The 24,460-nt window shown below is 40.9% G+C and overlaps 5 protein-coding genes across 5 annotated transcripts; 3 read left to right on the forward strand and 2 right to left on the reverse strand.

Moving 5' to 3' along the window:
- The first annotated feature begins 488 nt into the window (after window positions 1-488).
- Window positions 489-3,929, forward strand: noxo1a (NADPH oxidase organizer 1a). Its single transcript, XM_029508570.1, has 8 exons — window positions 489-628; window positions 712-792; window positions 887-959; window positions 1,041-1,224; window positions 1,668-1,846; window positions 1,944-2,063; window positions 2,187-2,304; window positions 2,601-3,929. Exons 1-8 carry the CDS (start codon window positions 569-571, stop codon window positions 3,355-3,357), a joined length of 1,572 nt encoding a protein of 523 aa, XP_029364430.1. The 5' UTR covers window positions 489-568; the 3' UTR covers window positions 3,358-3,929.
- A 919-nt stretch (window positions 3,930-4,848) lies between these two features.
- On the reverse strand, window positions 4,849-16,558 carry tbl3 (transducin beta like 3). The gene is made up of 23 exons (XM_029508554.1): window positions 16,421-16,558; window positions 16,246-16,297; window positions 15,925-16,020; window positions 15,580-15,627; window positions 15,317-15,458; window positions 15,141-15,225; window positions 14,513-14,683; window positions 14,296-14,371; window positions 14,094-14,190; window positions 13,797-14,005; window positions 13,324-13,465; window positions 12,693-12,751; window positions 12,461-12,567; window positions 12,171-12,306; window positions 10,388-10,627; window positions 9,865-9,935; window positions 9,433-9,589; window positions 9,093-9,151; window positions 8,167-8,270; window positions 6,922-6,993; window positions 6,588-6,746; window positions 5,986-6,079; window positions 4,849-5,624 (listed from the first exon to the last, which is right to left on the reverse strand). The coding sequence occupies exons 1-23, from the start codon at window positions 16,450-16,452 to the stop codon at window positions 5,228-5,230; spliced, it is 2,805 nt and encodes a 934-aa protein (XP_029364414.1). The 5' UTR covers window positions 16,453-16,558; the 3' UTR covers window positions 4,849-5,227.
- Window positions 16,559-17,056: 498 nt separating this feature from the next.
- Window positions 17,057-18,664, forward strand: rnf151 (ring finger protein 151). Its single transcript, XM_029508590.1, has 4 exons — window positions 17,057-17,154; window positions 17,587-17,756; window positions 17,866-17,962; window positions 18,119-18,664. Exons 1-4 carry the CDS (start codon window positions 17,152-17,154, stop codon window positions 18,587-18,589), a joined length of 741 nt encoding a protein of 246 aa, XP_029364450.1. The 5' UTR covers window positions 17,057-17,151; the 3' UTR covers window positions 18,590-18,664.
- A 709-nt stretch (window positions 18,665-19,373) lies between these two features.
- rps2 (ribosomal protein S2) lies at window positions 19,374-21,512 on the forward strand. The gene is made up of 7 exons (XM_029508589.1): window positions 19,374-19,420; window positions 19,715-19,855; window positions 19,948-20,037; window positions 20,389-20,496; window positions 20,630-20,963; window positions 21,230-21,321; window positions 21,405-21,512. Exons 2-7 carry the CDS (start codon window positions 19,718-19,720, stop codon window positions 21,483-21,485), a joined length of 843 nt encoding a protein of 280 aa, XP_029364449.1. The 5' UTR covers window positions 19,374-19,420; window positions 19,715-19,717; the 3' UTR covers window positions 21,486-21,512.
- A 432-nt stretch (window positions 21,513-21,944) lies between these two features.
- ndufb10 (NADH:ubiquinone oxidoreductase subunit B10) lies at window positions 21,945-23,694 on the reverse strand. Its single transcript, XM_029508593.1, has 4 exons — window positions 23,481-23,694; window positions 23,142-23,280; window positions 22,326-22,465; window positions 21,945-22,099 (listed from the first exon to the last, which is right to left on the reverse strand). The coding sequence occupies exons 1-4, from the start codon at window positions 23,626-23,628 to the stop codon at window positions 22,011-22,013; spliced, it is 516 nt and encodes a 171-aa protein (XP_029364453.1). The 5' UTR covers window positions 23,629-23,694; the 3' UTR covers window positions 21,945-22,010.
- Window positions 23,695-24,460: the final 766 nt, after the last annotated feature.

Genomic DNA, 24,460 nt, shown 5'->3' on the forward strand with positions numbered 1-24,460 from the left:
AAATTATTTTCATGTTAAGTTTGGTGACAGTGGGAATGAATGATTCTGCATTGTATCCCCCAATAAGTCTAAACTGGTTCCAAAAACAGAGCCATCTCTTTCCACTAAGTTGTCCGGGCTGCTTTCCATCCTTTTGTTTAAAATGTTATGTTGGGAAGAGTCAACACTGAATGTGATTAACCTGAAGGAATGGGAACTACATAAAGAAATGAATTGAATTGAAATAACTCTGTGGAGTTTTCTTTTTCTGTGTATATTTATATAATCTTACCATGAGCTCTTAATAATTAACCTCTCTATTTAGGCCAAAATTCCTTCACAATCACTGTGAGCTGCAATGTTCCCTTGATAGGTAACAAACATAAACCTGTTTGCAGTACAGCTGCCATCTTACAATACTATTATTAGCAATGCTGGAATTTCCTGACAGCGACGTGCAGACTTGTACACCTGTCTGTGGTTCTGTGACTCACAGAGCCACACCTGCACAAGAGCTGGGTATATAAAGTGTCCCTGTAGAGTCCAGAACACAGCTGACAGGACAGGGCTGAAGATCCCAATCCGGATCATGGAGCGGTATCCTCACAGTGTGCGTCTGATCGGAGTGATGCACAAGGAGAAGAGCAAAGTAAGCTCAAATGGAGTGATTTCTTTATGCAGAAGTTTGTGCTTTTCTGTAGTGTGATCAACACCTGCATCTTCTCAATCCAGATGTATGTGACCTCCGTGCTTTGGTCTGACCAGAGTGACGTCGTAGTTTACAGAACTTTACGGGATTTCAAGAAATTGCACGTGAGTATGAAACATTTGTCTAATTCAGGTGGGGACTGAGATTCCTTTTTCAAAAAGAAAGAAAGAAATCTCTAATTCAAATTGCTCCTTCTAGAAACAAATGAAGAAAGCATTTCCAACAGCAAGTAGGGGGAGAAAATCAAACAGAATCATCCCCAAATTTCGAGGTAAGTGCGAGTTTCCAGCTGCAGTTTGTGTAGACAGCAACAGAACAACAGGCTGACTTTGTGTGACTTTGTCTCCCCCAGTAAGGAGGGCAAAGCAGGGTGGACAAAGGAAGGGTCCCACCAAATCACTTGGGCGCCTCAAATCCTTGCAGAAATACTGTAACGAGCTTTTGAACTGCGACCCGAGGGTCACACAGTCTGCAGAGCTGATTCAGTTCTTCCAGCCAAAAGACCAGGACTTGCAGCCGGAATTCTCCAAGAACAGGTAACCTATAATCCAACAGTTTTGCGTGGGGATGCAAGATGAGTTTCACATTCTTACCAACCCTGCAGCTCATGATTGAAGTGTTTGGCTTTACTCAAAAAGAACAGGAGCTGCAAAGTGAATAGAAATAGTTTAAATTGTGACAAAAAGCAAAAACAAATTATAGCTTTTTTCCCCTCAGGAAAAATCTATATATGCAGCAATTGAGAGAAAAATGTCAAGAACTGAAACATGACAAATAGTCAAATAATATCACTTAAAGTGCCTGCATTTGGACTGCTTAAATAGTATCTGTGACCAGAGCTTTATAAAGAAAGGCAAAAAGACCAAAAACCAATTCAGAAAGTAACTTGACAGCACCAAAGATGCAAAGGTGAAAATGAATGAAGTTCTTCAAGCTTCTACATACCTCACAATTAACCACCTGCAACTCTCTTCCTCAGCATTATGATAATGCCTTCAGATAATGATCTCAAGACAGGACAAGCAGATAACGTGACACAGCCATTCATCACGGAGACATACAGATGTGTGGCACCATACGAGACCAAAGACACCAAGAACAAACCATTCAAAGTGGCACTGGATGAAAAAGTGGATGTGCTCATCAAAGACAAAGCAGGTGACTAAACAGACTTTGATCAGTCTCGTGTTAATGGTTGTAATGGAATCAAAAATACACTTTAGGATGAGATTAATGTGGGTTTCCTTTGGTTCAGGATGGTGGCTTGTGGAGAATGATAATAAACAAATGGCCTGGTTCCCCGCACCCTACTTGCAGCGGCTATCCGATGACGATGATGAGGATGAAGATTTCACAGATGAGACAACTGGAAAAGGTACATGCATGTATACCGTTTGTTGTACCCACCCGAAAGACGCAACAGTTGAATGTTCCATCAACACCTTTTGACCTTTGTCGGTCCATGTCAGTCACATTATGTGTTTCTTTTCACTCTCAGGAACACTGTGCACTGCAATCAAGAACTACAAAGCCACCAAAGATGATGAGATATCTGTAAACATCGGTGTGGTGGTGGAGGTCCTGCAGAAGTCTGACAATGGCTGGTGGTTTATCAGGTATGTTTTTCATCTTCAGTTTGCAGAGGAGGTTGCAACAGAGACATTGGTGGCTGTCAGAACCAGAAGGGAGAGATGTTTGAAAATAAATAGGACAATGATGGAAGTTACAAAATAGTAGACATAAGGCAAGAGACAAAGACATTCATCAGTCAGTGTGAGGCTAACCAAGATCAATTATCAACTGAATAGACCCGTAGTCTGAAAACATACTGTAAATAAGAACCAGTAAAAATCTAATGGACCAATAAAAATCCAGGTTGTCAACCCTTCGTTCTTTTTTCCCCTCTCAACAGATACAATGGTAAAGCAGGTTACATTCCTTGCATGTACCTGCAGCCGTGTAACTTTCCTCACGTCCACATGACAGCCAACAATCAAGCTCGTCGAACCTCCTACCAACTTACAGTCCCCTCCTCCACCCTGAAACAGTCCCAGCAGCTCAGCCTCTCCCAGGGGAACCTGCTACAAGCTCCCCCTGTCAGGTCTTACTCTCCTAGCCCGCTCCAACAAAACATCAAGCAGAGGTCGCATTCTCTTGACATCCTATCTGAGCGACCTTTGACTCAGCTTTTACAGAGTACCACCAACACCAATGTTGCCACCACACCTGCCACTCCGAAATACGTTCCCCCGCCCACCATCATGGTGGAGATGGATGGTGAGGAAGAAGAACAGAGCAGGAACGAGAGATCAGAAAGCATAGACAGCTTTGTGAGCAGTGACAGCGACTTCAGTAACTTCAGCGATGACCTCATGTCCTCCTCAGCAAGCTCATCCCTAAACCTGAGCTACGGGGCCAACAACGAACAAATTCGCCTCAGCCGTACACCTCCACCTACAATCAGCAACCACCTCAGCCCAACAATGGGCTCAGAGGGGAAAATGACCCCCAGCGTTTCTGATCCTACCCTCTACAGGGGGCCCACCACACCGAAGGTGCCGCCAAGGCCACAGGCTCAGGAGATCCTCACCCGCTGCAGCACTATCACCCGAAAGAATGCAGCCAGAGGCGGTGCGTCACCCACCCCTAATGAGATCCTGGGCCGATGAGGGTCATGTTATCACAAATGTTTATTATTAACGCTGAAGGAACAGCGTGCAGGATGTCGTGTTGTCTAGCTATGTCTAGCTTTGAGGAGAACCAAAGGAGAAAAGCCCCTTTAGAGTCGGTTTGTCTGCTCTGGGCTACTGTAGAAGCATGGAAGAGGGCCCAGCCTCTATCTGAATGTGGTTCAATAATGTGCAATTAGTTTTTGTGATTAAATTCTCATGTTTACATTCATGAAAATAACTGTTTTGATTATGTGCCTTGAAAGGAATATGTAAGTGGAAATAAGCTGTCTCTGCCCATTTAAAGATGAATGTTTTCTTTCTATTTCAAGCTTATCTGTCATGTATAATGTGCATGTTTACAACTAAATCTTATAACTTCTGTGATCAGATGATTAACCAAGACACACTGACTATGCATTATTCACTTCTATACTATCTGTTCTGAATTGTGATTTATTTTCCATACTGGAAATCCTGTGTTGTGCCTCTTATGCATCTTCACTGTCAAGTGTGCGACGTAATTTTTTGCTGTAACAGAAGAGAAAGTAAAATATTTGTATGAAATGCCAGTGTGTGTGTGTGTTGGCAAGTCTGTTTCCTCTTCCAGCATGTTTACAGAAACTAAATTGAGCAATGGGACCTAAGTAATTACACAGAGTACACACCCAATGTGGGATTAAATGTAAAATCAGGGTATTGTCATTTGTAAAAGAGAAGCTTAGAACAACTAATGGATTGAATTTAAAAAACATGTGCTTCACTCACTCAGCAAATCTTCCTGAAGCTTAAAGCATGCAGCCCTACAAAGACAGCAGTCTTATTACTATTATTATTATTATTATTATTATTATCAATGTTTTTTTTTTTTTTTTTTTAATGCAGTTACCGTAATTTCGGGGCGAGAGCTAACCTGAATATAAGCCACACCCGCTAAATTTAAATGTACAGTTTTGTACATATATAGGCCGCACTTGTTTATAAGCCGCAGTTGTCGGAAATATGGGAGGAAATTGCATATGGCAGGAATTATGTTACACAGAAAGATTTCGCCTTTTCACCAGATCGATCGACTTTAACTTGAGAGCTGCATCATATGCATTGCTTCGTGTGTTTTCCATGATAAAGGTGTGTGCATGAAGCGCAAAATAAATGACTGATCTGAAGAATGTAGTGCGACTGCGTTTAATGTAATTCCAACAATTTAATTGGTCCACTGTGACCTGTTGGGTCATTTCATTGGTCTGATGTGACGCTAAATGTATTGGCAGCATGAAGCTTGTTACCCGTAAAAATACAAAAATTAGTCGCATAGTTGTTTAAGCCTCAGGGTTCAAAGCGTGTGAAAAAATAAGTGGCTTAAAGTCCAGAAATTACGGTACTCAGCATTTGAATGACGCATGGTTAAAAGATTCTTCTGCAACTTAGATGTCATATTGCAACACAAAAAAAAAGTCATTTTAGTTTTTTTTTTTTTTTTTTTTTTTAATCAGAAGGAACACATTGTTTATTTTATAAACTATTTTTGACATGACATAAAAAAGCATGGTAATATAAGAAACCTTTTGTGATGTGGAGGCCGTATGCAAGGTTACAGAACCAGACAATGTGTCCTGGTGTTAGCTGTGAAGGATGATAACCCGAGCTTGAACCTGTTTTTACATTCTTCTACTTTTTCACCTCTGACATCTCAACCTCTTTTCTGTCAGTTTTGACTGAGGAAACCAGGAAAGAGAGGCCCGTTATCTGTACTGTTTGTATCACACGTTCACTGTGTCATTGCAGCGAATGGTCCGAGATAAGAGAACCTCCTGAATAGTTTTGTTTGTCTTCGGGAGTGAGTCATCTGTGTTTTGCTTGGTGATCCCTGTCAGCTAACAAATGTCTGGCATTGAGGAGGAGGAGAAACTGGGTGAGATTTCACTATTTTAGTTTGGTCATTTGTATTTTCCTCCATATCTTCATCCTCTGAACTCTCCTCACTTTCAGAGTGGTGGTTGCCATTTGTTGTGGCACTCTCTCCATTTTTTAGCCTCCTGTTGTTTGTGGAGGCTTTCTTGGTGACACTAACCTCTTCTTCCTCCTCCTCCTCCTCCTCCCCTTCCTCCACTGCAGGTAAATTTGCATCTTCGTCTTGTCCACTATCACTGTCATCCCCACCATCTTGCCGCTCCTTGCCGCTGCTCCTTCGTTTCTCTTCGTCGATTATCAGGAAAGGTTGGGCTTGTGTAAGAGGAGTGGTGTCCATTTCTTCGTCTTGGCCCATGCTACAGATATCACAGAGGGCATCAGTTTCAGGGAATGCGAAGCACACCTATTTACAGTAAAATCTAGCAAGATTTCACTTTATGAAACAAAGCTTCATTCACAAAAGATGTGAAGAAAAAGAAGAAAAAATGTGGCAGCATGTCTGGTTTAAGGCTAAGAATGCTACTCTATGGCCAAGAATACCAGCTTATTGTCTTCCTGGATTCCAGCGTTCACCTTGAATAATCAAATCTTCATTGTGCGTTTGACCCATAAAAATACAGACTGTGGTGTGTCTTTTTACAGGAAAGAAACCCCTAGGCAAGGTCTTTGGTGGGTTGATGAGTTTGAGAGATTTCATTCACAGCTTGGGACTCTCACCTGCACGGTGCTCCAGCCACTCTCATTGTCTGCCACATGTAGTTCAGAAACATGGACGCCTGTAGCAAATGTCCAATCCTCTGCATGTGTCTCTCTGTGAGAGGCAGAAGAGGAATCGGTCATTACAGGATCATGCAGCTTTTTAAAGATGGGAAATATGTGGAACATTCCTGAGACACACCCATCTCTCCAAAATAAAACCTCATCTCCCAAAAATTAGACGAGCACATGTAACATGTTTTAAAACCTGTTCCTTCATCAGATCGTTAATATACCAGCAAGTTCACAAGCAATGGCTCTTCAGCAGCAGTTCAACTTTGCCAAGCTGAAAAGGACAGCCTCTCATCTTATTATTCTTTGTGTTGTATTATGTTTTTTTTTTCTATTTCTCTATAGTCAATCAATAAATTGTTTGGGATTTGTTTGGAGTTTTCTTTTAATACACAGATGCATAATGTGGGCATTTTACAATACAAATAGCCATCATTGCCTCCTCTGTGTAACATTATTTGTTTGTCCTTGACACAAATGTAACAGACTTCCCCAGTTTGGGATCAATAAATTAAAATTTTCTATGTCCAAGCAAATATATCTCCACCCACCTGTATATGGGATGAGACCCTCCAGGTGTGTTCGGGCGCCCTGGTACTGCAGCAGCTCCTCAGGTGGCAGATGTTTGAGAAGCACCTGAAGGACAGCCTGGGCATCCAGGCAGTTTCTGGCATTGGTGTTCCACACCACGCAGTACCGCAGGAGTGACTCTGAGTGGTGATGAAGCCAATACAGGGTAGAGTGTGAGGGGAAAAAGGCAGGAGTGATAATCAGAGTTTTACCTTTTGCGATAAACTGTCACAACTTTTGCAACGGTTCATTGTGAATATGCAGACAGCCTGTATATGTGCACTGGATTTATTTTGCTGTTTCTATTCATGCTACCTTTCTGATCAAGTCGCAGTTTCAGTAGTGTCTTCTGCAGCAGCTCACGCCCCTCCTCCCCCTGACAGATTGCTGAGCACAATAGAGAACAATATGTCAGAGACAGCAGAAAAGCGACAGCTGAGGTCCATCTTCTCATGTCACATCTGTGGTAGTTAGAGAAAAAATTGTCATCTCGCACACATCAATTTCCAAATTCAAAGATGGTTTATGTCATGGTACTACACTTTCAGCTTTGATTCATGTATTGACATTATGAGTTGCGCCCCTTTTGTAGAATAAAAATAATTTTGAAATTAAAAACAAATGTGTGTGTGTTTTTGTGCATACATTTGTACAAAGACATCCTCTTCACAATGTAAATATATCGCATACATCTCTACCCCTGGCACAGTGAGGTGAAATCATTAGTGATCACAAAATGTAGAAGCAGTGCCATGCAAACTACAGTCAAAATAGTGTTAAGCTCACAACCAGATTCTTTACTTGGAAATAATTTGTTGTGCACTCAGGTTTGACTACATCCTGTTGTCTGATTCAAGTTGGGTTGAGTGAAGTTTATTTATGCAGCATATTTCATGAGACTTGTTTTTTTGCCACAGCAATGGAACATGGTAAGATTACCAAGGATGACAAGAGGATATTACTCAAGTTATCAGGGAGAATTATGACTATGCATAATTGACACCAGTAAGCATGATTCTGCAAGACTAACAATGCACCTGCTTTTTATTTGGCACACCTAACATACGTGCTGGATTATCGCATGACAAAGATCTTTCCACTGAAGCGGCAAGAGGTGACTGATATTGTAGGAGATTGTCCTGACCTCAATGTGGGTATAAATAAGATGTTTACTATGGGTGTTAAACAGTCTCAAATTTGACCCAAAATCCTTTTTGTTTTATTTCCACCCGAAACAGCGTTACCAAATCATAATGTTTTTCCCTTTTGTTATATGAGCGGAGAGAAGAGAGCGTCAGAGTTTCTCAGTACACTGAGGATGACCGGACAATGTCTCACAGTGGTGTTTGTACGTATGAGGGCTTGGATGACTGAATTTAAATGAGAGATGACAAATAGTGAGATGACAGGCCCTGTCATGAGAAGAACAGCTAAATGGATTACAGGCAGGAGGTTTTAAAAAAGTCAAGAAAATGTATTTATCATTGGGAATGCTGTCAGTGCCTTCATAAGAGTCATATTACAGGGTAGACTGGGGAAAAGGCTTGTGGGATGAATTACCTTTAATCACCGTGAGCACAGTTTGAGGCTGGTCCAGTGAAATGGCCAGACCCAGGGCCTTAAGATATCTCTTCTCATGGAGCAGGTTAGACAACTCCTGCTGCCTTCAGACACAACACACACATGGTCATACACAGGGAACCAACATAGACTTGTTTTCTCTGAATTTCAGTTACGAACCACAAAACAAATTAATACAGCAATCACCACTGTTGTATATATAACATACCCAGATAATTCACAAAGTCACACATTTTTGTTTTTCAAATGAAAAGTGTCTCGACTGCAGTTATTCTAAGTGGTCTCACTCTTCAACCTAACACTGCAACAAATGCACAGGATTGCTTTGGCGAGCCAAAATCAATGGCAGAAGGTAATTATTGTAGAAATCTAATATACTGAATTACAAATTTTTTTGTGAAAAGGTGATAAGAGCCAAATTTTATAATCAAGATCAGGAAATCTAAAGGCTGTAATGCTGAAATATGTCGTTGGTCACCAATCACCAATGTACACACAACATTTGTCTTCTCTGTCTGTTGTGTCGCCTGATAATAGCCCATTTGTTATGTTGGCTGCTGCCAACCAGAATGCAAATGACTGCTCATGTGTCAACACGCCGCCAAACAAATACATTCACATTAAAACATATATAAATCGACGGTCTGAGACATGCAAGTTCTTTTCTGTGTTTATCAGAAAACCAGAACACATGTAGCCCTGATGTCTGCAAGGCCAGACCTGTGACACGATCAAGTCCACTTTAGCCTAACACAGCCTTTCTTTACATATCAAGTGACAGACAGACAAGTAGACCCTCTGACCTTCAAAGAGGTATAGACACTGTTTAACTACCACATCAGTCTCAGGAGCAAGATGGGGGAAAAGATTATCTAAAAGGTAATGAGATGATATTTGCAACATACTTGAGTATCTGATCTTCCTGTTTGGCCTGTTCCTCTGCCAGCTCCACTTCAGTCACATCCTAATGTTGAACAAAAGACAGCATATTTCATGACAATTTGTTATCCCTGCAGAGGAAACACCCCCTTTTTCCCCCTAAGCCTGTAGTACAATGTTAACATTCCTTTTAAAATATACAGATGATACATTGACATGAAAGTCAAAGTTTGGACATGAAAGTATAAAATTTGACAAAACACATGGGTTCTAGTTATAAAGCAGTAAAATTAAACTGCGAAAAAAACAAACAAACAAACAAACAAAAAAAATGCAGCAGGTGAGAAACGGTCAGATCCCACTTACCATCCACACGGTGATGGTCGAGTCTGCTGACCCGGTCACCATCTTGTCGTCTTTGCGGTTTGTGTGGAGACCCCACACTTTGTCCTGGTGGGCGTCCAGTGTCTTCACACACTCATTTGTTTTTATGGTCCATAGCTTCACTAAACCGTCTGAGCCACTGACAAAAGAAAATTCAAATATGTGTTTAATTGCACATAATTATCACAATCACATGACAATGTGAAGTTGCAGCATTCAAATTTATATACTGCAAAATTCTGTTATACTTTGCATTAAATTTACTTTATTTATTAAAAACTTTCTCTTTTTAATCACCCAGATCTGTATTTCAGTACGTATGATTTTGACAATGATGTGTGTATGTCACTTTGTATGCACATTTTATAATCGCATTATGGGGAGACTTTTTACATGGGGGAGTGGGGCAGTTACCTGGTGAGAAGCTGAGTGCCTCGACTCACAAAAATGACCTTGAGTACTGATGCATCGTGTCCCTCAAATGTCTGAATGAGAGACAGATTAAAAAAAATAAATAAATAAAAATACAATCGCAGGATTTCTACATCACTATCAAAAACATCTCTGAAAACGAAACGCAGAAGCTTGAGTCAGCAAGTCAATGGCAGAGGAAGGATAAAATTAATCTTAACCACCTCCGCTGAATTTCACCTGGAACATAATTAAGATTAGTATGTAAAAATTATTTTTGGCATCACCAATTAAATATATCCTGCGTTGAAGTGACAGATGTTGTGCTACTTGAAAAGTCTATGAGACACCTCAATATGCCTCAAAAGCAAAATCTGCAATTAAGTCACAAAACATATTTTAAGCATGAAAAATAAAAAGCGCAAATTCATTCATCCAGATATTAATTCAATTTGAAAAGTACTATATAAACATATAAAGTTATTAATATGTCCAGTAGCTAAAAAACTCTGGTATTATGGCCAACCTTGAGGCAGCTGAAGTCTTGGAGGCTCCAGAGCTTGGTGGTGCCATCAGCTGAGGATGTGGCCAACACCTGGTCGATGGGAGAGAAGCACACGGCCCAGATGCCACGACGGTGGCCTCGAAACACCCCGAGAAGGCCTATGCTCCCCTCCCCCGCCAGCGACCACAGCTTGGCTGTTCGGTCCTGGGACCCCGAGGCCAACAGTTTGTCATTTGGTGACACCGCAACACTGTTAATATCCTGAAGTATTGACAAGAAAGGAGGTTGAGAAAATAAGCAATAGCCCTAACCCAAAACAATGATAATAAATATAGAACAGTCAGCACAGAAAAACACTATGGAAAAAGGGTGTGATAGAAGAGTAAAAGAAGCAAAGTGGAGATGACATCACTTCTTTAAATTCCTCCCATTACACTGCCTCTCTTCTTAAATGTGACTAAAATATCTGAGATCTGATCATTCCAAAAGAATTTCTTTTCACGGAAACAAATACAAAAAAGGAAAAGTTTAAGTAAGCTTGCTATGTTTACTGGCATAGACACAACTGTTGAATTGTGCATTTTAAGGCAGTGCAGCCGGAAAAGCAGGAAAAGTTACTAGAGTTCTACTTGTCTGCATCTCGCAGATGTTATCAGTTTCTCTGGTTCTTATGGACTTCCTTATGAGAAAAGCTGAAGGTAAAGACAGCAGAAGACTGACTCACTTGGGTGTGTGCAAGCTGGAATGTCCTCCCAAGCTTTTCTTGTTAACACGTGTCCAAATTTGGAAAATATCAAATTCTGAAACTATTTTCCTTGTAACACATCCATAACTGTAATACTGCTATAATTTACTCATCACTAGACATTTCTCCATCACCTTGTATGGTAATTTCAAAGACCACCTTCTTACTCTTGGCTTTCTGTCATTTAAAAACAAAACCTACTGAGACATCAAATTATCATCAGTCTAAATGCTGACCCCCCCCCCAAAAAAAAACTTTCAAAAAATGTTTCTTCTTTCTTGTGCATATTTGTACTTCGAAATAGAAACTGTATATTTGTCACATCATTTCACAAAAGAACTCCTTTGGTGAATGTCTGACAATATTAAAATATAAAAATGCCAACAACACCTTAACACGTAACCATCCATGCAGATTGAAGTGAACGGAAGGTAACCAAAAGGCCACGTTTAATGAAGAGTCAGAGATTAACATCATACCATTCATTTTGCTAAGTGAATTTCCTGTTCACCTTTACGGGCATTTTTTCCTCATTGGTCTTAAAGCAAAGTAGAAAACAGACTCTCAGATGACAGTTTTCTAAAAAGTTATTATTTAACTGTGGAGGAAATCAGAGACTATTGAGGTCCTTTCCAATATTTAACAAGAAAACGTGCACACAAAAGCCTTTCATATATAAATTTGAAAATTAAACACTTCCTTATTGAGGAACAGCATCTGCCTGATTTTATATAGATGATATCAAGAAAAGAAAATATAGACACACCCTGAACTTTTGTTCCCCATGATTCCACGTGTAAGCAATTGGGTAAATTTTGCTTATTCGTTTGTTTGTTTGAGAAGAGAGGAAAAAAAAGGAGCAAGTGTTGGTCTGATGACAATGCAAGGGATTTTTTTTTTTTTTTTTTGGAAAAATAACCCAAAACATCCATAAGCAAGGTTCAAATCTGAACCAATGTAATGTGTTGTCTTATAGCAGTTTTTAACTAAAAAAAAATATATATTTTTTTTTTTTTCTTTTTGCTGATATGCTGGTCGGCATCCTTTTTCCCCATATACCTTATCATGTGCCTTCTCTGTGGCACGCACTGTGAGCTGACACATATCTGCCTCCGTTTTGGACAAGTCTGGTGGCAGATCCCACACCTTCACCGTACAGTCCTGACTGCCAGACACTACGAACGATGCCTTCATTCTAGAGACACAAATATGGAGATCATTACTGTCACACAAATTAATAAAAATTAACCCACAATAAATAAAAAATGTAAACAATATTCACTTTTATCAATTATTTTTGAACATCTTTCAGCTTCCTCCTCATCTGTGATTATGAAAGGGACTGTTACCTGGAACAAGTAATGGAACCCACGGCGTTAGCATGGGTGGAGCCCAGGGCCACACATCGCACCTTACCACTGTCACTGTCAATCTTCCAGATGCGCACTGACCTGTCCTGGAAATGCACACAAAATGAGCATTTCTAAAATGGCTTCACATTGGGTTGACGTTGACAAAGTGTGAATTTTTTTTTTTGCTGTTTGTGTCCCTTATATTTAGTTTTGCAGGATGTGTCCTCACCTTTGCACAACTTGCGAAGAGAGAGCCTTTTTTGAAAACATCGAGGGAGAAAATAGTGTCTGTGGAGGATGAACAGATAGAAGAAGCAATAAGAAAAGAGAAATCCAACCTGTTCAGCAAGTTACCTTTCAAAGAATCTACAAGAATCCTGAGTCTTGTGGGTGCGCTTAATGACAGCTTTCATTTACACACATATATACATGATACTATACTTTCTGCTTTTGACACTTTTGGTATTTAAAGTCCTAACATTTTAAATAAAAAGTACTCGAACTTCATTTCCTTTAAAGTTTTTAGTTGGTTATTGTGTGTAAGACTGTCTGTTTAATTGTAGGCAGAGTTGTCCAGTGTCCCAGCTGTTTTCATTCATTTAATAGAGTTTCGTTTGTAAATGTATTTTTATATTTCCTCACAAGGCAAATGCTTTTATCAAGACTGATCTACATCGACAGTTATGCAGTGAAAATGTGTTTATTAGTACATTATAATATACTTTTGTTTGTGATATGCATCTATGAGCAAATATAAGTTTCACAGAAACATGTCGCCCTCGAGAGAATTAATAACATTTAGTGGGAAAGCCCATCTGTATTTTTACACAAGCACATACTGCCCTCCGGTGGTGACTTACCAGTGTGACCATACAGGATCTGGCAGCTGTTGGTGAGCAGCTCAAACACCTTTAGTTGGCAGCTGTTGGTGGCCACCACAATGTGACTGTCACCTTTACCCAGAAACTTCACATCGAGCACCTCATCGCTGTAACCAACAAACTGAGAGAGGATGGACAGAAAAGTTCCATTAAATCTGCATCAGTGGGACCAGAACCAGGTGTTCATTTCTGCGGTCTCTAGTTTGATATTACAGACTTCACATAATAATGTATATATTAGGAATGGACATTTTATCTATACATATATGAAAAATAAAAAATGGACACCAACTTGTTTTAGCCTACAAGTGAACACAGAAAAGAAATGATTGAGATGAGTTTTCTGTTGATGATCAATTTAATTTTGTTTTCAAACTTTATAAACTGACTAGTTACATAATCCATTATTTGTTATTAGCTCGGGGTCTGACATTGCACCTGACGTTACCCACCTGCTGCTGTGTGCTGAGGGCCGGCAGCTGGTAGAGCAGAATGTTGTGTTCTGCAGTGACTGTGGCCAGTCTGGATGAGGAAGGCAGGTGAAGCAGACACGTTAGACTGAGGGAGTCATCGTCCTTCTCCTCCCCAGAGACAGGGGTGGAGGGGAGGGTCTGAGTATACACACAACGTGCTGTGCTGGCTTCCCACACTCTCAACACACCTACAGGTAAGCAAAAGAAAGAGAGCTGAATCAGAAAGAGAAAGTAAGAAAGACGGTTTGCATTTCCAGAACAGCGCAGAAACCGGACCTTTGCTGCCAGCTGTGATGAAATGCAAGTCCCTGCTCTTTACTCCAATTTGGGAGAAATCTTCATTCTCAGGCAGCAGCACAACTCCCTCCACAGCCTGACCGAGATAACACACAAAGTATTCAACAAATCCAGTTCAGACTTACTCCTATATTATCCTCTCATGAGGAATTAAATAAAGATCTTTCAACATTTGCCTCACCTCATACACAGGGACAGTCCTCTTCACCTTCTTCGTCTCTAGGTCCCACACAGTGCAGATCTTATCTCTGCCGGAGCTAAAAATAAAAATGAGCACACAGTTACAAACAGCAGACAAACCAGCTTAAAACCCGAAGCTTAAGAAATCAGACAAAAATGAAGTAGTTTCTAGGTTTGACTAACATCAAATGGTTAGGAGTTCACACACAGTATCATACCTGACCATGGTGCCACCATCAGGGCTGAAGCATAGAGATGTGACAGTGCTGTAGTGGCTTTGCAGCACACACACACACTGACTGGAGCGCAGGTCCCAAAGCCGAATGCCGCAATCCAGAGAGGACGAGAAGAGCTGTAGGCGGCTGATATCAGGGTGGAACTGGACCAGGCTGCACAGATACACAACGATAGTTACAATAGTTTCTGAATAACTAACATGGGTGTTATGAAATCTGTAATTTTCCGGCTTTGACCTTTTCATTTTGTGTGTGTGTGTGTGTGTGTGTGTGTGATAATACTACAACACAAAAAACTATTTATATTAAGAAAATGTCCATAAATGTGATATTACCCACCTACAAAACCAGCATTTGCATTCATTGGTGAAATTCTTATCTTTAAATATTTTTAATTAAACCAAAAGACATTTCTCTAATGTATTTATGCTGAAACAACACTATTACAAAAAGTATAATCATGACTCCACTTAGATGTGGAAACAACCAACTTGGATGACACACACTACCACCTGAGTGAAAGCTGACCAGCCTTTTCAGACCTTGCATGTGCAAAGCCACGACTTCTGTTGAAAACAGTAATTGAAGGATTTCAGGTATCTGGACTTACTGCACAACACCAGATGACCCCTTCAGGTTATGAGTGCAGTACTGCTTCACCACATCCCAAATCTTGATGGTGCTGTCACAACCACCTGTAGGACAACAAGAGAGACAAACTCTGTAAGCTGTAAAATGTCGCTATAGCAGCTGTAAAGGGCTAGTATTAGTCCAGTGTCAGCTCACCTGTAGCTAGGAGCGTAGAGGTAGAATCAAACGTCATGCTGGCTACAGGCACAGTGTGAATGGCTCTCCAGGAGCGAGTACATTGAGCTTGTCTCCAGTCCCACTGCTTCAGCAGCAAAGCCCTGCTGGCTGTTACTAGCATCTGTAATGGGACACAGAGCAAGGACATAAACACATTCTTAATACTCTTTTCTAGGTTGATGATTGAACACACAGCAAATTCACAATGAGTAAATAATGAGTAGTTAAAGCGTGAGCACTACCTCATCATCACAGCTGAGAGCGAAAGATGTAATGTCCTCTTGATCGTCCTACATTTACAGCATTGACAAAAATGATGGAAAGATTCTCAGGACAGATAGATAAAAATGTACAAATCATTGAAATTCTAACAGAGGAAATGCTAATTAGCAGAAAAACCGTAGAAACAAATGTTATGGATGGCATGTTAAAACATCTTTCCATTGTGGTGTAAAAGGAAAGTAGGAAATCCTTGAAGAGCAGAAAGATGTCTGACAAACTTAATTTAAAACATGTGCTCTGTTGTTTTAAACACCAGAATTTTTATGGCCGCAGGCTTCATGTCTAACCACCCACTGTGCACTCACATGTTCAACACTATGGACAATCTTCCCAGTGCTGATCTCCAAAACATTGACACGAGAGCCACAAGTACAAAAGATGTGATTCTCATCTTTGCTGATCTGAAAAACACAAACACAGTGTTTAAAGGTTAAAGGTGCAATCGTGACATTTAACTGTCAAAGTTGTTTTGTGAAAACTGTTGTATCCTGTCTTTAGTTGAGAACCCAATTTCTGTACCCTGAAATGAAAGTCAGGGTACAGTCAGGGTACAGAATACTGGCTTCCGGATAAATCTTGTTTTAATCTTGTTTTACCCACAAACCTGCGGCAGTGCCACCACTCACCTGCACCTTCCCGCCTTTATAAAACGGCTCAATCTTGCTGGAAACAGCATAACTGTAATGATATAATAGAAACATATGACTGAGCCGTGAATGTTAAGTGACAATTTAGCGTAGCTTGTATTAGCCATGCTAACACGTCTGCAGCCTAGATGTGTTATATGACGAAAAAACTTACTTTGTTTTGAACTGAAGGCTGATATTCGCCATGTTTCTCGTGAGTTATACACCCAAAACGAAATGTTTCGGCAGCTTGGCTGATTAAAATGACATTCCTCACTTCACACGTTGGATACAGTCAACACAGCCATCCCGCATGTTGATGGCCTGAGTCGCATGCATTGTACGTCATCCGGGCGCACGGAGCTCTGATTGGCCAGAAGGTTTTCAGTACTGTTAACGGTAAAAATTCCGCTTTTATTGACAACATGCAAATAGATAGAAATCAAATACATTATCAAATACATTAAAAATATACGAATACAAACGCTCGTGTATAAACGGTGAAGCAAAATGCACTATTTCAATTAAAATGCCATTTTCGCTTTTGAACAATAGAGCCAGCTGAGGCCATTCATGTTTAAAGGTCTGCGCTTACATGTGGAGGCTGAACTGTGATGCTAGAACAGCAGGGAAAGGACGCCCCATAATGAGCGCCATTATCTGCCCTCGTGTTACCGCTTACTGTTTTCATTTGTCCACACATACATACACACACTCACACACACTGAGAAAAAAAGGGGGGTGGGGATGGAAGTGACTGTACCTCCGTCATGTTTTGTCAGGAATGTTCATGTGTCTGTTGCTTTGATAACGAGGGTGTGAGTGTTTCTTGTATGACATGTGAGAGGATCGATATGTAGTCAACCAGCACCGGGAATGGAAACAGGCTGAGGAAAGAAAGTTAATATGGTGAGTAGACAACAGCTTCTTTTTCATCAGGCGTTTTTCACACCTTTATTCTCTTTTTACTGACATTTTATGCTATTAATTTTAATGATATGTTTGATTTAATTAAAACATTTAGTTTTAAATCCACTAATTGAATGTGTAAATCCACTTTAATGTGTTTTGTTGTGGAAACACTTTAGTGTTTTGTAATCATGTCATACAACTTTCCAGAACAATTCTGCTTTGTGCCTTTACCTTTATGGTAAAAACACTGCGGATGAGTTCATGGCAACTGTTGAACCAGTATTTTACACCTGTAAAGAAAGCAGGCAAACTTTCAGTCTGTTCATCTCCTAAACTGTTGAATACTTCACCTATAAGCTCCCTTAAAATATAGTCATAATACGCAATGATGGCCCAGAGTGAAGTAGTGTTTATGTTGGCCACATCCAGGCGGACCCAGAGGCGTCAACACAGAGTGGGGGCTACGATGTAGAGCTGTTCGTGGACACCCCAGACTATGATCTGATCTGTACCATATGCCAGGGGGTCCTCAGGTGTCCAGTGAGAGCAGCATGTCATCACATCTTCTGCAAGAAATGTATACTGCAGTGGCTAAAGAGGTACCAAACACAACATGGGTCAACACCACTGGAATGAACATCATGCAGTTGCGATGCATGGGTTTTGCTCATGCAGGAGAATGGGAATAACTCTTGTTATCCTCCATAGGCAGGAAACATGTCCCTGCTGCAGGAAGCCTGTTAACCCAAGCTTGATCTTTGTCATGTTCAAGCTGAGCAAATCTATTGGACGCATGAAGACCAAGGTGGGAAAGACATGAATTTGTATCCTTGGATAATGGTGTGTCCTGTCAATGTGACGTTTTATGTGGCCACATTCTGAAGAAAACAAAAAAGATCATCATTACAAGCCTCATTATAAGCCTTAAGAGCTCTAAAGCTCTGTTTGTGATCTCTTACAGTGTAAGAATGAGATCCGTGGTTGTACAGAGACCTTCCCCCTCTCAGAACAGTACTGCCACAGTATGAGCTGTCTGTTCGAGCTCATCCCTTGTCCATACCATGGCTGCCGAGCACAGCTACTGCGAAGGGACTTGGATGCCCATGCTCGCCACTGCGAACACTGGCGACAGCCCTGCCACATGGGCTGTGGGACGATACTCTCCCACCGCACCCAGGCTGAGCACAACTGCTATAAGCAACTAAGGCAGGAGTATGAAGCCAGACAGAGAAACCACAGGGCCATTGCTACTGCCCTGCAAAGGAAGATGAGGAGGATGCAGAGCACCATGGCCCATATGAAGAGGCAGATAGGTCTTATCTGTGAGAGCCTGGAGGTGATGGATGATCTGCATGAGGAAGAGGAGGAGGACCTCGGAGAGAGCAGTGGGAGCTCGAGTGGGACTCCAAGTAGCAGCAACAGTAACTGCTGAGGGAGAAGTCAGTCCTGCTGCTAGTAGTTAACGGTGTATACTTTCCACATGAACTAATTATTTGAAGATTAGTGTTTTTCGGGTTAAAATGAGTGAATTAATAACAGCTTTTTGTAGTAGTTTCCTCTATTTTGTAAATAAAGTCTTAAATATCATTATCTTCATTCAAGAGAGAAGTAAGTGAATTTTTGTTAAGAAGTGATTAACAATGAGTAGGGGAGTGACAAATTCTAGTTTTCTGCTCATTTTTTGTGAAAAAAGTGATTTTATTAAGTTGCTTCTGGTGTTTCTGTGTCTCAAGTCATTAATGCTCAGAAAGCCTGGTACAGGGTTGCATTACTCCAGCACAGAAGAACAGCAAATACACAATAATTTCCTTAAATTGCTGATTGCTTGTTTAATTAAAATAAACAGTTGTTTGTAATGGTCATCATTATTTCCTGAAGCCCCAAATTAGATATTAAAATTTCTTGTTTCATCTGATTGAAAGTTAAAAATAAAAATATCTTGTTTTGCTGCCATAAAAAAAAAACAAAGCAAAACAGAGAAAGCAGAGAATATTTACATTTGAGAAGCTATGACATGTCTGTTTTCCATAGATTTTCTAGCAATCCAAATAAATTATCCTCATGTATAATAATCAGAAATGACCTTATTCAGTGAAGCTCACAGAAGGTAGGTGATGTTGATAACAGCATATTTTCTGAACAATATGGAAAAGCTGCCTGCAGAGGGCAGTCAGTGCAGCTCAGGGTCGAAATATCGCGATAACATCTCCGAATAAAAGCCGTTGGAACTTCTCGCAGGCCTTCTTCCTGTTATATCGATCACGTAAGTCGCACTCAGGTGCTTTTCATTCTGGGACAAATCCGGTTGCATCTCCAACATCGTTTAGCCAAAGACATCAACTCTGTCACACAAGATTAACGGAAAGTCCGTTTTGTGAAACGCGCTAAACATTTATCGGCATAATACAGCGAAGTTCAGCATATTTAGATATTTAAGAGACGATCGCTACCTTCAACATGGCGGCGTGCTCGGGTACACAATGTGTACTGATATTCCGAAAAAAATTAAGGTAAGAAATAAAAGTAAATTTTAAACGCATGCTTTTTTTTTCTACAGCAAATGGCGGACGACGCCGGTGGTAGAGGAGGTTTCCGCGGAGGCTTTGGCGCTGGTGGCCGCGGCGGCCGGGGCCGTGGACGCGGCAGAGGCCGTGGCAGGGGCCGCGGTGCCCGTGGCGGCAAGTCCGAGGACAAGGAAGTAAGTTTCAGACCCGGACCTTCGTTTAGCTCGGTGTGCAGCCACTTCACACCTGGAAGTGTTAACTCAGAACATGCTCTCTGCTCCGTCAGTGGGTGCCAGTCACCAAGCTGGGCCGGCTGGTTAAGGACATGAAGATCAAGTCCCTGGAGGAGATCTACCTTTATTCTCTGCCCATCAAGGTGAGCAGAACATGGCCAACCTGTTACAAGCAATCAGATGGAAGTAAAATTGGCTCTGTACTCTTTAAAGACTTGTAAATGTCCCCAATGTGGTCCACCAGCTTCTCCTAAGGACAACCATTTAGTTATTGGCTGCCATATTCGATGTGAATTTCCAGGACCGTCACACTGGAGTAATACCTGACAATTACAGTGTAATGCTGTTCTATTGATTTTTGACAAAGCCCCTGAAGTGGTTGACATGTGAGTTATGAAGGGACTTAATGAAGCAGGAATTGAATATGATGGCGTGATGGCCTAGATGTTCAGTAAGAAATCCTGATCTAATGCGCTCCCTTTCTTTTCTCGCAGGAGTCTGAGATCATCGACTTCTTCCTGGGTTCTGGCCTGAAGGATGAGGTGCTGAAGATCATGCCTGTCCAGAAACAGACCAGGGCTGGTCAGCGTACTAGGTTTAAGGTTAGTCTTTTTTTTTTTTTTTTCTCCTTCTATTTGCATTTAAACTCGGTTCTCCTCTTGTTAAGCTGTGCTATCTTGTGATTCTGATACCAATGTCTAACTCTTAACACTGTTGACCTGAATTGATTTACAGGCCTTTGTTGCCATTGGTGACTACAACGGCCATGTTGGTCTCGGAGTGAAGTGCTCCAAAGAAGTGGCCACAGCCATTCGTGGAGCCATCATTCTGGCCAAGCTGTCCATTGTCCCTGTCAGGAGAGGTTATTGGGGTAACAAGATTGGCAAGCCCCACACTGTACCCTGCAAGGTGACTGGTCGGTGCGGCTCTGTCCTGGTGCGTCTCATCCCTGCCCCCCGTGGTACTGGCATCGTGTCTGCCCCTGTTCCCAAGAAACTGCTGATGATGGCTGGTATTGATGACTGCTACACCTCTGCAAGGGGCTGCACTGCCACTCTTGGCAACTTCGGTAAGCGTCTTCCAATTGCTTCTGTGCATTCCATTAGCCAGTGTTTCTCATTTTCTCCTTGCTCTGCTCAGCTTCACCTCTGCAGTGGTGTAGTTGTCGTTATCAGGAGAGAAAGAAATGAGTATTATAATGCACGGCAGAAAGACTGTTGCGTGGTCTCCTCTGTTCCCCTTTTTGATGCTCAACAATCCTCAACAAAACAATTTTTCCTGCTAAAGTCTCCATCTAAAAGCATATACTCATGGTTTCTGTGGTTTCCTCCTCAGCCAAGGCCACCTTTGATGCCATCTCCAAGACTTACAGTTACCTGACCCCTGATCTCTGGAAGGAGACCGTCTTCACCAAGTCTCCTTACCAGGTATCGTACGCAGACTGGACTGTTTCATAATTTTAACACACAAGGCTTAAGTATTAACATTCCTTCTTATGTGGTGTTTGCAGGAGTTCACTGACCATCTGGCCAAGACTCACACCAGGGTGTCCGTGCAGAGGGGGCAGACTGTCCAGCCACCTGCCTCATAAAGTCTTTTTTTTTTTTTTTTTTTTTTTTTTTTGTACAGAGAATCGTTGAATAAACGTTCTGACACATTCACTGTGCAGTCTAATTTTTTTGCATATGAGCTCAAAGGGACAAGTGTAGATTGCAGAATAGTACTTTGCTAATGCAGTATGTTAATTATACAACTTAATATTAACCTTCTAAAATCCTGCATCTTCATGAGGGTATTACATTTCAGGGTCTTTGTATCGTCATTTTGTGTAGATCTGTCTAGTCTCATTTGTGGATCTTATGGGTACAAAAGCACATATCGATCAGTTTACAATAAAGATGGCCAAACCACTAATGCATACCAAATAAAAAGCTTGCTTTCATGGTGTTAACTGAGATTTTAGACTCACTGTTTTACCACCTGTAAAACTTCCTTACTGTTCTGACAAATCTGAATTTAACTCTTTAAATGTGAAGTTGCTTCGATAACATCGGATAGAGACAAACCAACACATTCAACATTTTATTTTACAACTATTACACAGATGAGAATTGTTCTAAACACTCTGGGCCTCAGCTGCCATCATTCGTTCTTTCTGCTTCATCAGGCATTTCCTTCCACTGGCATAGGCCCCCAGGTCTCCATCTGAAAAGAGCCAGGTTCATTGAGGGGAAAAAAAAAAAATCAAATGAGACCTCCAACAAAATCCTCAAATCTATAGAATGCAAGAAAAGCCTGTTTTTTGCATAAAGCTGGCATGGCTCTCAGTTTAGTTTCTTATTCTTTTTTTACTGTCAGCTGCTCCAATAACTGAAGAGTTTGAAATTTCTTCTACTGCACACGTTGAAGCATCTAACACCTTAGTACTTACAGCGTGACTGAAAGTTCTTGGTGACTTCATTGAACTGTTGTATTTCATTGGCACAGTTCTGGAGGTGGCTGGCTCCCTCTCTTTGCTGGCAGGCCCTCAGACGCTCCTGGATCACTTTCACAATCTCCTGGTCAACTTTACTGAGGCGTGAAGATGACAAAAGTGACCAAATTATGATCAAATCCATTTTCAAACAACAGATTACATGATCAAATTTGTTCTTAGAGCCAGAGAGACTTAATATCGTGATCCATTTACATATATGCTGTGTTATTTATCAGTCTTTGTTCTATAGCAAAAATAAAAAGTAATTACCCTGTGCTTGCTTTGTGCACAGGACTGAGCATGTCACAAAACTAGCACAATATTGTATGACACATGGACAAAATTAAGCTATGAACCTCCATCAAGGTAATGGTTATACAAAACATACATATACCAATTTCTGTGGTTTATCCATAAAGTCCATTAAATTATTTACATGTAATAAATAAAATTAAGTACTGACAAGAAAGTGATAACTTTGAGCCATATTGTAATCGATGACCTTGATCATTACATTTATCAAGCATTAACGTGTGTGGAGAAATAACCTAATTCAGGCCTTGAAATTTGGCGAGAATGCAGGTGATGCCACCTTTGGATCTTAGTTGCATCAGTTCGTTTTATATGAATGAATGAAAATACAGCAAACTAACTGCCACTGTATTTTATGGGCCCCTGTGGGGGCCCTGGGAGCCAACTGCAATTGCAGCTCTGCACACTCAGTGATGGCGCAGAAATGATGTCAAATTTATCATTTGATTTGTCACTCACTAGTCTCTCCTCCACTGCATCTCTGCCTCATAGTAGCAGGGATAATCTCCGTGCTGGCACTCCGTCAGGTCAGGGACACGGCGGAACTTCTGATGGTAGTACACGGACTTGTTGTTGGCCCGGATTTTGTCCACAGCCTCTGAATGAGAGAATAAACACAGTGCAGGGTTAGTGCATGGACACCTATCATAACACCTCCTCAGCATTATATTAACTCCACAAAGCCGTGATATCCTACACGTGAAATACTGTGATGTCTCAACGTCAGTACGTTTAGTCAAAACAACATGTGTGTGTTGTTGTCCTGTTAGCATCGTTAGCTTTGTTAGCTTCAGTTACCTCTAAATGTGGTGACAGGCAGGTCCACCGAGTAGTAAAACAGTTTAGACATGATGAGCGCCGGGTCGGGCAGCCCCGACTGTTTGTCCACAACCGGAGTCTGCCGAGGAGGCTCTGGATAAGCTCCTTTATCAAAGTCTCCGGGCATTTTGTGTTATTTTAACCGACACTGAGGAAATCTAACAGTTCGACCTCAGCGGCTCGTCTTTGGAGGTGGCGCATGCGCAGAAAGCACACTGGAAATGGCGGAGGTCAGCAAATGTAAAACCGTTTTTTTTTTTTATCTGCTCGTTTTATTTTAATTGTATTAATTTTATTAATTTTGAAATTGTCTCCAGGTAAACACATTATGGTCCAGGAGGAACCTTTCATCTATAAATATCAGTATTTAAAACGTATTTAAAAAGACACGGAGGTTGAAGGGTAAAGGTCACAGGCTGTTGTTCTGTTCAGTGGCAGCAGGTGGCGCTGCAACTCAAACCCTAACCCATCACAGTGGCCTGAAAAAAAAAAGCTCAAATAAATTACAAGCACAAAAATAGAAATCCAAAATGATCACAAAGACAAGCCAGATTTTTGCAGAAAGAAACGCAGGCCCACAAAAAAACTTTTCGCTTTTCTTTCTATGTGACGGTGTGTGTAAATAACACATCTGTGCGTGGGGATCATTGTGTCAGAATGTAAGAGTAGGTATAAGTATTTTGATACTTGTCATCAAGCATGACTTATTTAAATGGTATAAATTAATTGATTTATTAAAAATGAAAACACACTGATATGTGTACAGAGAAAAAGAACATGTATGTTCTGTTGAATGTGATGCAGCTTAGACAAAGAGTTTCTGTAGATTTAATTTATGTGGCTTATTAATAGACAGTCAATAACAAGACTGATAATACAGGAAAGCCAAATTACACAGTAACAGAGTGTCTATGGAGCAGATGGATGTTAGCAACATGAAAAGGAAAAACTCTTTGTAA

The sequence above is a fragment of the Echeneis naucrates genome, chromosome 8 (assembly GCF_900963305.1).
Source record: "Echeneis naucrates chromosome 8, fEcheNa1.1, whole genome shotgun sequence".
Lineage (NCBI taxonomy): Eukaryota > Metazoa > Chordata > Actinopteri > Carangiformes > Echeneidae > Echeneis > Echeneis naucrates.